Source organism: Solanum lycopersicum, chromosome 9 (genome assembly GCF_036512215.1).
Source record: "Solanum lycopersicum chromosome 9, SLM_r2.1".
Taxonomy (NCBI): domain Eukaryota; kingdom Viridiplantae; phylum Streptophyta; class Magnoliopsida; order Solanales; family Solanaceae; genus Solanum; species Solanum lycopersicum.
The window spans coordinates 14294584-14307163 of record NC_090808.1 but is presented as its reverse complement, the minus strand read 5'-3'; the positions used below and the strand labels follow the sequence as shown (position 1 = coordinate 14307163).

Here is a 12580-nt window from a genome sequence, read left to right as displayed (position 1 = left end):
AGGTTTTCCTCTCTGTTCACATTTAACGTTCCACTTTTCACGTCTCATCACTTTGTCGGAAACTGCTCCCACTAGAAGTCTTTTAAAGAGGATTTGAACAGTTACTTTGTAACTGTTCAGTCTTATCCTTCAAAGTATTTATCCTAATTAATTAATTAATCGGATAAGACCTTATAACAGGTTGGGTCGGGTCGATCCACATGGGCGACCCACGATCCAAAACTTACAATATTGATATGAGATAAAGTACAAGTACTTTGTAGAATTTATGAATTACTGAATGGTATTTAAATAGTCAATTGAATTAATCAAATTTTGCTTTAAAATTAATCAGATAGGAGATAATAATTAATTCGTTAAGGATACTTATTTAAATATCTTCTTACGGCTTTACTTGTGAATAAATTGGTAAGAAAATTCATTTTATTTTTTGCATTTTTTGTAAGAAAATAGCAAGTAATTTGCCTGCGGAATTTAAATTCCTTAGTAAATTAGTTGGAGATTTTGAAAATCGTGGGAAATAATTACCTAGCAAGGTTTTGCCTTCAAATTTTGTTTTATAGGAAAATCCACAAGAAATTCGTTTTTTTGCGAATTTTCATACATAATTCGCAGGAAAATTCTAATGTAATTCACACTTTGCTTGTAGTGACAAGAATTTAACGTAATTCAATCAATCGACCTACTTTCACAAAAGAGATGAACAATCCACACTATATAAATATGAGAGTATAAAATATACATAAAAGTATCTTCAACCAATTCACTCACAATACATGGGAGATTCACACAAGTAATAACATAATACTTGTGTCCCATAAAAGATTTTCCTAACCATAACTCTCAAAAGAATAAACATTGTGATAGAATAGCTTATTTGGAGGGATAGCAAGAAAAATTTAGAGGAATTAAATAGGAGATTTGTAGAGATAGAATAGTTGATCTTTAGGAATAGGAATGACTTATCTTTAAAATTGTGTAGTCTTTATTTTCTTTATATAATGGAAAGATTCTCTCACTTTGAGAGACATTTAGCATAAAATTGGCAAGGTATTAGAGCCTTCTCTTGGCTAGTTTCATAAAGTCATCTATGCTTCCTTCTAAAATAATTTTGAGAATCTTGATTTTTGGTTGATTGTTCATCGACAATCAATCCTATCACCTGAAATTTTGTTCTTGGTCATTCTAGATGTTTTTTTTAGTCTTTGTAGATTTCATAACTATTCAAAAGCATGAATTCACATCACTTTATATCCTTCGTTGTTCGTTTTACTAGAAAAAATATTCCTCTTGGGAGTTTTAGTTTTAGTTTCAGTTGTTTGTCACCGGCAAAGAACTATTGGAACATATAGATGAAAGTGATCATGCTCCTACTGATGCAATAAAGCTAGATGAATAGAAGATTAAAGATGATCGAGTGATGACATAGATTCTAGGGACAAGTGGTTGTCTTATTTTTCTTAATATTAGGTCATATAAGATAATAGTGAGATTACTTACAAATGGTTTACAACAAAGATAATAGTGCAAGACACTTTCAATTACAGGATGAAATTGCTAATTACTCTCAAGGAGGTCTTTCTGGATTTCAAAACTTATGGGTTGAATTCACATATGTTTTCTATGCCAAATTACCTGCTGAATCTCTATCAGTGATTCATACAGTTCATGAGAAAAGCAAGTGCGACCAATTTTCATGAAATTACGCTCCAACTTTGAGAGTATTCGTTCTAACTTGATGAATTGTAATCGATCTCCCTCTTTGAATGTTTGGTTTAGGGAATTACTTCGTGAAGAGCAACGTCTTTTCATTCAAAATGCTTTTAAGAAATAAAGTGATGTCACAGTTGCATTTGCTGCTCAAGGTAAATAAAAGGGGCATGGATATGAGTAGAACTCAATTCTACAGTTGCAAGGAATATGATCTTATTGCTAGAAATTATATCAAGAAGTTTTGTAGTTAATGTAAACAACAAGGACTCACTATCAAAGAGTGTCCCACATAACCTCAAAATTGTAGGATCAATTTATATCAAGATGGGATAAATGGTTCCACTTATGATAACTCACTTATTATTGAAATGATATAACAAATGATCGTGTCAGCCTTTTCAGCATTGGGATTAAACGGTAATGATGTTGCATATAATTTTTGGATTGTTGATTCAGGTGTTTCCAATCATATGAACAACTCAACAAGGATCCACAAAATGTTCGTAAGTATCAAGGTCCATCACAAATACAAACTGTCAATGGTTGTAATTTACCCATTGCCAAGGTTGGGGACATTACTCCAACTTTCAAAATGTTTTTATTTCACCAAAAGTCTCAACTAGTCTTATTTTAGTTGGACAAATGATAAATAGCAATTGTGATGTGAATTTTTCTCATAATGATTGTCTCGTCGGGGATCAGGTGTAGGGGACGATAATCGTGAAGGGGCCTAAATTTGGATGATTGTTTCCTATACACTTTTCAATTTCTTCCGTTATATTTTTTGTTTCTACTTCTACTGCTTGTAAGAGCGAGGTTTTGCATAAGCGTCTAGCACATTCAAATCTATTATGTTGTCTCATTTATCAAATTCTCGCTTATTGGAAAATAAAAATCAAATTTCAGTTACTTCTATTGATTGTTCTACATGTAAATTAGTCAAAAGTAAAACTCTTCCTTTCCTAATTTTGGTAGTCTTGCAACAAAGTGTTTTGATGTCATTCATAGTGATGTTTGAAAATTTTCACCAATTATATCTTATGTTCATTTCAAATATTTTGTGACATTTCTAAATGATTATAGTTGGTTTACATGGGTGTATTTTCTTCTATCCAAATTTTGAGGTATTTTTCACGTTCAAGATATTTTTGGTTTACATTGAGACTCAATTTTCTACGTGCATCAAATTATTAAGATCTTATTCTGGTGGAGAATATATGTCTTATGAATTCAAAAAATTCTTGCTTGACAAAGGAATTGTCTCATAACACTCTTGCATATATAAACCACAACAAAATGGAGTTGTTGAACGAAAATTTCGTCTTCTTTTAAATGTCACTCGTACTTTATTGATTGAGTCATCTGTACCATCAAAAAATTAGGTGGACGCTTTGTCTAATTCTATTAATTTAATTAATAGATTGTCATCTGAGTGCTGAATCCATGAGTCTCTATATTTTAGTCTTTATCACCAAAATTCTAATTATAGTGATTTTCATACATTTGGTTGTATTTGTTTTGTGCATTTGCTCCTTCCCAGCGCTATAAACTTTCTGTACAGTCTGCTAAATGTGCTTTTATGGGTTATAGTACTTCACAAAAAGGTTAATTTTATTTTTTCTATGATCCATGTTCCCACAAATTTTGTACTTCTAGAAATGTTATTTTCTTTGAGAATCGATATTTCTTTCCTATTATTGTAGATTCATCTTCTATTTCTCCTCTTCTTTCTACTTTTAAGGACTTATCATCTTCTTTTAAGAGGTTCAAACCTGGATTTTTGTATGAACTATATTACCATTACTCGGTCTGATATCTCTTTTGCAGTTCAACAAGTTAGTCAATTTATGCAGGTTTGCAGTCATCTCCACTTGGTGGTTGTTCGTCGCATCATTCGATATCTTTTAGGAATATCTACTCGTGGAATGTTCTTTTCCAATTGTTTATCCTATTCTTGTTAATGCTTTTAGTGATTCTTATTGGGTGGAATGTCCTTATACTCGTCGTCTAGTCTCTGATTGATGCATATTTTTCTAAGAGAGTCATTGATATCTTGGAAGAGTAAAAAGAAAGAACATGCGTCAAAATCTTCAACAGAGGCTGAATATTGATCTATGTCTATTGTTTTCTCTGAGGTTGTATGTCTTCGTGGATTACTTACCGAGATTGAATTTTTTCAATATCATCCTACTCCTCTTCACGCTGACAATATAAGTGTTATTCAGATTGCTACTAATCCAACTTTTCATGAGTGAACCAAACACATCGAAGTGAATTGTCATTATATACAAGAAATTGTGGATAAAGGAGATTACTTTTCCACATATGTCCAATGATCTTCTAATAGTTGTTGCGTGTATAAAATCCATTGCACGACAACTCCATTAGATTCTAGTAGGCAAATTGATGCTTCTTGATCCACCAACATCAATTTGAGCGGGGATGTGAGCATAATGGACAACTAAATGCTTGTATATATTAAGTAATTATATAGTAATATAAATTAGCATGCTCATATACATTTTTTGTAGAATTAAAAGAATAAATATTGTGATAGAATAGCTGATTTGGACGGATAGCAAGGTAGATTTAGAGGGACTGAATAGAAGATTTGTAGCTATAGAATAATGTAGACACCCAATTTTGATCCTCCACAATATAATATAATAATTATGTTTCTTCAATTTCAAAAAATTTAAAATAATTAGTTTTATAAAAAAAATTAAAATAAATAAATATAATTTGCAACTTATTTATAGTTTCATATTTTTTTCATAATTTGAAATAATATGTATGTTCTACATAGTTATATATATTAATATATTTCATGAATATTCGAAAATCATCTCAAAAGATTTTGCTTAATTAAATATTCAATAGTTTATGTTTTTGAGTTAATAGTTTATAATTGAGTTAATTATTTTATTTTATTAAGATAAATTCATCTCATTTAATAATTTAATCAATTCGACTAAGTTTTTAATTTTAATTGGCTATAAGTGAAATTCAATAGGTCATTTCATTCCTCTTAAACTCTCTTTTAAGACCAAATTTTTGGCCCATTTACTGATAAAATCAGCAGCGCATTTTCCCTTCATATTCACTTCAAGCCAACCCAACCCAACTCATTTTGCCAAATATTTACAGCCCACCATCTTCCTCCAAAATTCAGCCCAAACGCGCAACCCATATTTCTATGACCCGACCCTACCCTACCCTCCCTCGTCTTCTTCACGCAATAATAGCGAAGAACACTGTGAAACCCGGAAACTGGCCCACCCCTGTACTTGTTTGCCTAGAAATTCCAAAAAAAGGGGTGCCAACAGTACCATTGCCATTTGTTTTTTCCCCTTTTCTCTTTTACTGTTGGTCTCGAAATGGAGCAAAGAAAATTCAAACTCTTCCTTTAAAAAATCTGAACGGAAACCAACCCCAAATTCCTCTTTCTTTCTTTAATTTTGGGGGCAGAAAAGTAGAGTTATAGAAAGAACAGAGTTGGTGGTTGGGTATTTTAGATACTGTTTTTGGTTATTAAATTGTGGGCATAGTTGATATGTCGTATCTGTGTTGTATAACATTTCTGTTGTCGTTTCTAATTCTGCTATTTTCATGCCTAGCTTCGCTGCTCCGCTATGGTAATTTTAAGGCTATCCCTCACTTGTTTGAATGTTGTTTAATACTCATGTGTATGTATAAGTTTTCACTGACTCTTAGCATCAAAGTTTTATTAACTTTCCTTCGAAATGAACCTGAAATCTCAAACCCTGCTCTTAAATTTCGGTGATTATCCTACTGTTCAACATGTTGTGTTTCGGATCAAAGTTTTTGTTTTCTTTGTTTTTGATGTCAGTCGAAATGATTTTCCATTAGCTCATTTATGCATAAGGAAAAGTTTAGTCAACTGGCTAGTCTCCAAAATACATCTCTGATCTATATGATGTTTTTTCCCTTTCTCCTTGCAAATTATATTCAAATCATCCCTCATGTTTGTCATGATTTCTCTGCTTCCCCGTTTCCTTTACTGTTTGTTATTTCTTTTTCAAGAATGATAAATGAGTATATCATTATCCCTTCAAAATTTTTGCCTATGTTGTGTTATTAGTTTCTTCATTTAAATGGGGTTGATTTTACTTAAAATTATTATCGTTTAGAGATATACTTTTTGGCTGATTTGTGTGTTGCCCAACGTGTGCTAAGAAATTAATATTAACTTGTTCTTAAATGTGATCTAATGTTGCAGTTGCCAAGTATGTTTTCACTAACTTGTTGATTATCTTATATTTTTTGGCATATTAACTCGTTGTTTGATTATGGTCTTATGTGCCTTTAATTTGCTTATCCATTTGCTAAAAATGAGGCTTAGTAGTATAAGCAGTTTGATCACTATGCCTTGCTTTTAATTCTTCTTTTTCCATTTGCATTTGTCAAACTCATGGTCACTGCTAGCCCCTTTGCTTTGTTGATGACTTCTATTCCTTTATATTTTATTACTTGTTGTTCGGCTAATCCTCCTTTATTGGTCATTGGGAGATATTATTATTGGATACTAATTCTTATCATCATTTTTTTTTTATGTGAATCCCTCCCGAGTTCATGGTGCATCTCTCTCTTGCATCTTCAGGATGAGCCATAAGGCTCAATTTTACCTTTTATTGTATCAGTCAATCTTGAAAAATCGGTGTACAAGGCTGGAGTCGAAATACAAGCCTCCAATGTGGGCTGTATAATTCTTTATACATCGATATACAGATCGGGTAAAGCAAGATACAGGAAGAAATCGAATAACATGTTTCAGCGGCTGAAATAGGCTGTATATATTTGATATGCAGTCCGATATACAAGAAAATGGGTTAAAATACAGCCCAGATACATCAGTATATATTTGTTGTATACATAGACACAAGTGTTTGATAGCAAAAATGGGCCCAAAACTCAAATCTTTTTGTGCAGCAGGTCCAGGAAAGTCAATGGGCTGAAACCCATTATTTGCAGCTGGCCCATTTTCTAGACTTAGGGCAGGTTGGGTACAAAAGCCCAAAAGTTTGATTTTATTTCCTCGTTTCTTATAATTTGTTTATTGTATTAACTCTTAGGGTGTGTTTGGTACGAAGGAAAATATTTTTCATAAAAAATATTTTGTAAAAATAACTTAAATACACAACTATAATTTTTATATTCTCCAATTTTCCCTACTTTTTTTAAATATTACATAATTTCCTATTTTTTTTATTTCAGTGTAAGTTTTTAGATACATTACACACTCTCTCCTATAATACACATTTACCAATTTTAATGCATATTTTTTCTCCATTAAAACACTCAACCTCTTAAATCAGTTTTTTAATTTTAAATTTTATCCATTTAAACACTCAACCTTTTAATCAGCTTTTTAATTTTGAATTATTAAATTTAATTAAATTTAAATAAAAGTACAAATTTTGAAATTTTGAATTTCAAAATTCAAAAAATCAGGAAGCAGGATAACTTCCAGTGCCTTCTACCGTTTTGTTCTTACCAACGTCAACTTTCACTTTTTTTTTCCTTATTCGTCTTCATTCGACTATTTCTTCCTAATTTTGAATCTTCTCAACCCAGTATATTTTTTTATTTTCTTCTTTTTATTCTTAATTCATATTCGACTATTTCTTCCTAATCTTGAATCGTATGAACCCAGACCATTTTTATAGTTAATCCATCATCAATTAATATATTCTTCTCTTTTTTGTTTTTGTTAATTGTTCTATTACATCATAGTAATGGATCCGTCAATTTATAGAAGGATATATGATTCCGACGATGATAATTGGAAAGAAAATAGGAAAAAGTCTTTGCATGATCATAGGAATCTTCAAAAGGATTCAAACAAAGACCATGACGAAACATCAAAGGTTGTAAAAATACAACAAAAAATGAAAAAGAAGCAGCAAACACTGTTGTTAGGCCTACATTGTCCCGGGTTAGTATTTTGGTACTTAAAAATGGTGTTGTTTAAATTAGTAAAATTTTTAAGGAATCAAGTGTGCTTGCTGATATATTTGAAAAAGGGTGTATAGTGTTTTAGATGGTCAACTGATACGTGAATTTGTTGTGTTTCATAATATTTTATATGTATCATTAAGTTTTTGAAAATTATTATAATGTATCATTCAATAAGTATAGTAAAGTATAAAATGTGTTTGATGATACATGTAGAATATGTGTGTACATTGTTTAGTCAATGTACTGATACATGTAGTAGCTATGTATCACATGTTTTGCATGTAGTATGAATTCCTGAATGATATCATGTATCAGTAAGGTATTAGTTATTTAGTTGATGTACTGATACATGTTTTGAAATTTGTTATAATGTATCATTCACTAAGTTTAATAAATGCTTCATCAGATATAGTTGATGATACATATAGATTCTTTGTGTATGTTGCTTAGTCGCTGTTTATGATACATGTATTAGACATGTATCACATGTTATAATGTTTTATTTAATTCACTGATACATGTTATAGACATGTATCACATGTTTTTAATGTAGTATGAAATTCTGAAAACTGAAACCATGTATCAGTAAGTTATTAGTTGTTTTATTTAGTAGTTATATTTTTATATCGTTTTAATTTGCGGTTTTATTTTCAAATTGCAGCCACTGAAGTACAAGATTAAAAAGATACCAACACATTCCATAAGGTTTGCTATCAATTTTAACAACAATTTCCTAAAGGACTTTGAAAAATACGTAGGGGACAATGTTATCCAAATGTTTAAGGATACAAATTTTGGACCCTTTTTAGACATTTCTAAATCTTCAGGGCTGAATAACTAAGTGCTTATTGCTTTTAGAATTGGAACAAAGCAACCCTAATGTGTTGCATATTAGACATTCCAACGGGTGTGTCCTGAAATTTGGTATAGATGAATTTGCATTATTAACAGGACTTAAGGTCAGAGGAAATACCAATGATTTCAAATACCCAGAACAAACTAATTGTATGCTTTTTAAAAAGTATTTCCCTGGTGCAGTCAATAGTGTTACAAAGCATCAACTAGTTCAAAGGTTTAAGATGGGTAATTGGGAGAGCAATCAGGATGCACTCCAAATGTCTATACTGTTCTTTATTCATACATTTGTATTAGCTACTCTTGATAATACAACGATATCTATTGTCGACTTTCTAATGGTTGAAGATGGTAGATATCAACATTTTCCTTGGGGTCAGCTATCATTTTCCAAACTAATTGGTTCACTTAGACAGGATTTTGACGTTAGTAAAAAGTTGTACCGATTATATGGGATGCCATATGCACTAAATGTTTGGATATACGAATGTGCATCCAATTTAAATTCAGAAATAGCTATGAGAGAACGCAATGTCATTCCAAGAATATGCAATTGGAGAGTTGTGTCTAAAAAGGCAAAGTTTGAAATGCTTATGTCTACCATTTTCCAAGAGGTAAGATTTTATTTTTATATATGGAATATCGTTATTTATGTCTTTGTGATACATTATGAATTATTACTGTATCTAACAATTAAATTACCTTATGTGTTTGTGATACATTTAAAATGCATGTTCAAACATTGTCCAACAGCAGAGGAAATTGAAACTTTTGATATTGCTCAAGTTGAACATGCTCATTCTACATCAATACCATTAGTACAACCAAACGAGAAAGATGATTTAGATGATTTCTCCACAAAACCGTCCTAACAGTTATTGAGGACATATTCTAGAGTGTCTGATATATCTCCTCCACCACCGCCAAAAACAAGAAAAAAATTGATTATTCAAAAAAAAGGTGTCAGAACAGAAACAGCCTGATCAATCAAATGTGTCTCCGACACCGGATGATGATGTACATGTTTCCATGTCAAGTCTGCCTCAACATTCGAATGCTGATGATGTACATGGTTCTGTTCCACAAGTGTCACCGAAATCGGCTGCTGATGTACATGGTTCTGTTCCAGACGTTTCTCAGAACCCGGCTGCTGATGTTCATGGATATGCAGATTTACAGAATGTCAACAATATAATTCCTCATATTGAGGAGTTGAAAGGACATTTGAAAACTTACGTAAGCAAATTATTTTGTTATTTTTAAACAAACTTTTATTTATCCTAAATGTATCTACAATTTTTAGGTTGACAAGAAATTTGAGGAACTGATTATTTTGATAAAAGCAAATCACTCCCAGCTGATGCAATCTATTAGCAAAGAGAACATCAATTTTCAGGCTGATACAAGCACATTTCAGTCTGACAAACAAACATCTCAGCAAATACCATTTGATCTCGATGATATGGGTGGTGTAGCTGAGGATGGTGGTGGTTTTTCTGGTAAAAATGGTGAGCATCATATCATCGACGATGCAGGGGATGTAGATATGGATGGTGTTGGTGTTTCCGTAAATGAGGGTGAACAAATAGTCAGTGATAATCCAAAGGTAATGTTTATGATACATTGGGTATGTTGTGTATCATGTACATATAGTCAATGCTTTGTATCATGATCATTTTTTTTATCATTTTATATTCTGTCATGTATCATGCATATTTACTCAATACTATGTATCATGTGATTGTAATCAATGTTACGTATCAGCACAAATTATATTAACAGTTTTTATTTCAAAATTGCATATGCCGGATGGTGACGCACATCAGTCGCACCAAGATTTAAATGAACATATCATGGACCAAGCCGTTGATGACAATGTTCATCACAACATCCCTCATGTGTTGCCCGAAAAAACAACAATGGATTCATCGGTACATTTTTCAATTTTGATTTATGACACACAATTTCATTACACACAAATTTATTCTAAAAATCATTACATCATATTATACAGGATTCTTCAACTTCAACAACAATATCGCCATCAACTCAAGCAGCAATAGATGCGCTTATCAAAGATTTGGGTAAAGATGCTACCAATGCTAGACCATTATATTCTTACGATCCACAGAATATAACTAGCAGCCAGTATTTGTTGACCGACAGTCAATTACCCACTGATATTCCAATAACGGAGATTGCTGTTAAAACTGATGCAGTCACTCCTGCGCATAGAAATAGAATGTCTTCGAGAAGGATTCAATCTCCATATTGTACTTCTTTTGGGTCAAGCGAGAAGGGAAAAGAGAAATTGAAGGATATGGCTCGACTCCATTTCCCGTTCGAAGGATGTGGCATTGCAGATAAAGTTTCGCAGAAACTTATTGAGGATTACATGAATTGGTTGTTGAGGGGGCTTCTAAAAAATCATAACAATAAGTAAGTTTTATACATTTTTTTTCTCAGTGTTAGGCGTAATCATTTTATATACAACTAATTCATGATACTTTGTTATAAAAACTGTAAATAAGTCAGTGTTATGTATCATGTACATACATTGAAAACTTATGTATCATATATGCAGGAACCCATCGGACGATAAATACAGATCAAGATCTTCTTTTGGATTTACGATGATGGACTTTGTTGTTGCTTTTCCAATAAACAAGAATTGGTTTTATGCCATGTCACAGCCAAACAAATGTTGGTCTGATGAGGTAAAATATTAAACTATTTATGAAATATGTATCAGTCATAACTATATTATAACATCATGATACATTCTGTATAAGTATCATACTATTTAATTAGCAATGATACATTCTGTATAAGTATCATACTATTTAATTTGCAAAAGTATCATACTATATTCACATAATTATATTTCTTTTTTTATATTGTTTAGATGTAAATAATTTCTTACTCTGTTTTCATTTTTTTTATAGCACATCGATGTGATTTTTTACTACCTTCGTAAAAAATCAAAACTTTGCAGCATGGATCAATACAGATACACAATAACCCACTGTTTGTTCATGTCACATGTAAAAAACTGTTATGATAGATATTACATGGACGATGATGATGATAGTCTTACTACACAAGAACATATTGACCGCGCTTCAGTTGTATTTGTACATGAGAGGTCAAATATTAACATCATCAAAGGGTTTGGAATACCAGCTGCTTTACCATGGCATCTTGTATATGAGGTCTACATCCCAATTAACTGTGATCAAGAATTCCATTGGGTGTTGGCTGTTGTTGAGTTGAAAAACAGGTTGATAAGGGTTTTTGACTCATCAATTAGCACAAGGAAACAAACAATTCCTCATGAGATCAAGATGTTGTCTAAAATGCTTCCTTCATACCTACTTGACAGTGAATTTTTTGAAGAAAATGAACGCACAAAATTTGCTGATTGTCAAGCATATAAAGACAACAATAATGGCTCACTTCTGGAGCCTCAAGTTCCTTTCATGATAGAATTTGCACAAGACATCCCTACACAGGAAAGCGATAGCCTGTAAGTATCAAGAATTTTTCATTTGCCTTTTTAATGTATCATTAAGTTTTTAATTTATTCTGTATTTTTTGTAGAGACTGTGGGTTATATGTTACTGCATTTGCCGAGTATATCAGTGACCAAATCAATATATCTTATGCTGATTTTAATCCTGATTACCTGCGTCAAAGATATGGAGCATTGCTGTGGAGTTATGGAAGTGAGAAGGCTAAGTGCGGATATGTTAGCGACAATGATGATCCACCAAAATCCAGGGGCGTAGTCACACCACCAGCAGAAGAAGATTTAGTTCACATAGTGTAGCATTTCATGATAAAACAATGTTTTAATGTTATATTTATTATTTTTATATGTTATTGAACAACTATTTTTATCCTTTTTAATGTTATTTTTTTGGTTTTGTCAATTTCCATGAATATTTTTTTTCACATTACGTAACAAATTTGTTTATATTGAAAATATAAATATCAAATGATAGACATAAAGATTTTTAAATTTTTAATTAAA

The 12580-nt window shown here is 31.6% G+C and overlaps 1 protein-coding gene across 5 annotated transcripts; it reads left to right on the top strand.

The window, feature by feature from the left end:
* The first annotated feature begins 4970 nt into the window (after positions 1-4970).
* On the top strand, positions 4971-12479 carry LOC104645401 (uncharacterized). 5 transcript variants are annotated; one of them, XM_069288927.1, is made up of 10 exons: positions 4971-7669; positions 8354-9161; positions 9301-9783; positions 9851-10153; positions 10374-10478; positions 10562-10631; positions 10767-10986; positions 11132-11264; positions 11493-12073; positions 12148-12479. In XM_069288927.1, the coding sequence occupies exons 3-10, from the start codon at positions 9577-9579 to the stop codon at positions 12374-12376; spliced, it is 1848 nt and encodes a 615-aa protein (XP_069145028.1). In that variant the 5' UTR covers positions 4971-7669; positions 8354-9161; positions 9301-9576; the 3' UTR covers positions 12377-12479. The 5 variants fall into 5 exon arrangements, with proteins under 5 accessions (XP_069145028.1, XP_069145026.1, XP_069145027.1 ...); XM_069288925.1 differs by having other exon boundaries at positions 4972-5348; positions 6335-7669; positions 10562-10986; XM_069288926.1 differs by having other exon boundaries at positions 4972-7669; positions 8354-8397; positions 8964-9161; positions 10562-10986.
* Positions 12480-12580: the final 101 nt, after the last annotated feature.

Bases quoted from the DNA above. Each gene is read 5' to 3' on its own strand.
- LOC104645401 (XM_069288925.1), top strand. From the start codon at position 9,577: ATGTCAAGTCTGCCTCAACATTCGAATGCTGATGATGTACATGGTTCT. The intron at 9,784-9,850 runs GTAAGCAAATTA...TACAATTTTTAG, and splicing joins AAGGACATTTGAAAACTTAC to GTTGACAAGAAATTTGAGGA. The intron at 11,265-11,492 runs GTAAAATATTAA...TTTTTTTTATAG, and splicing joins ACAAATGTTGGTCTGATGAG to CACATCGATGTGATTTTTTA.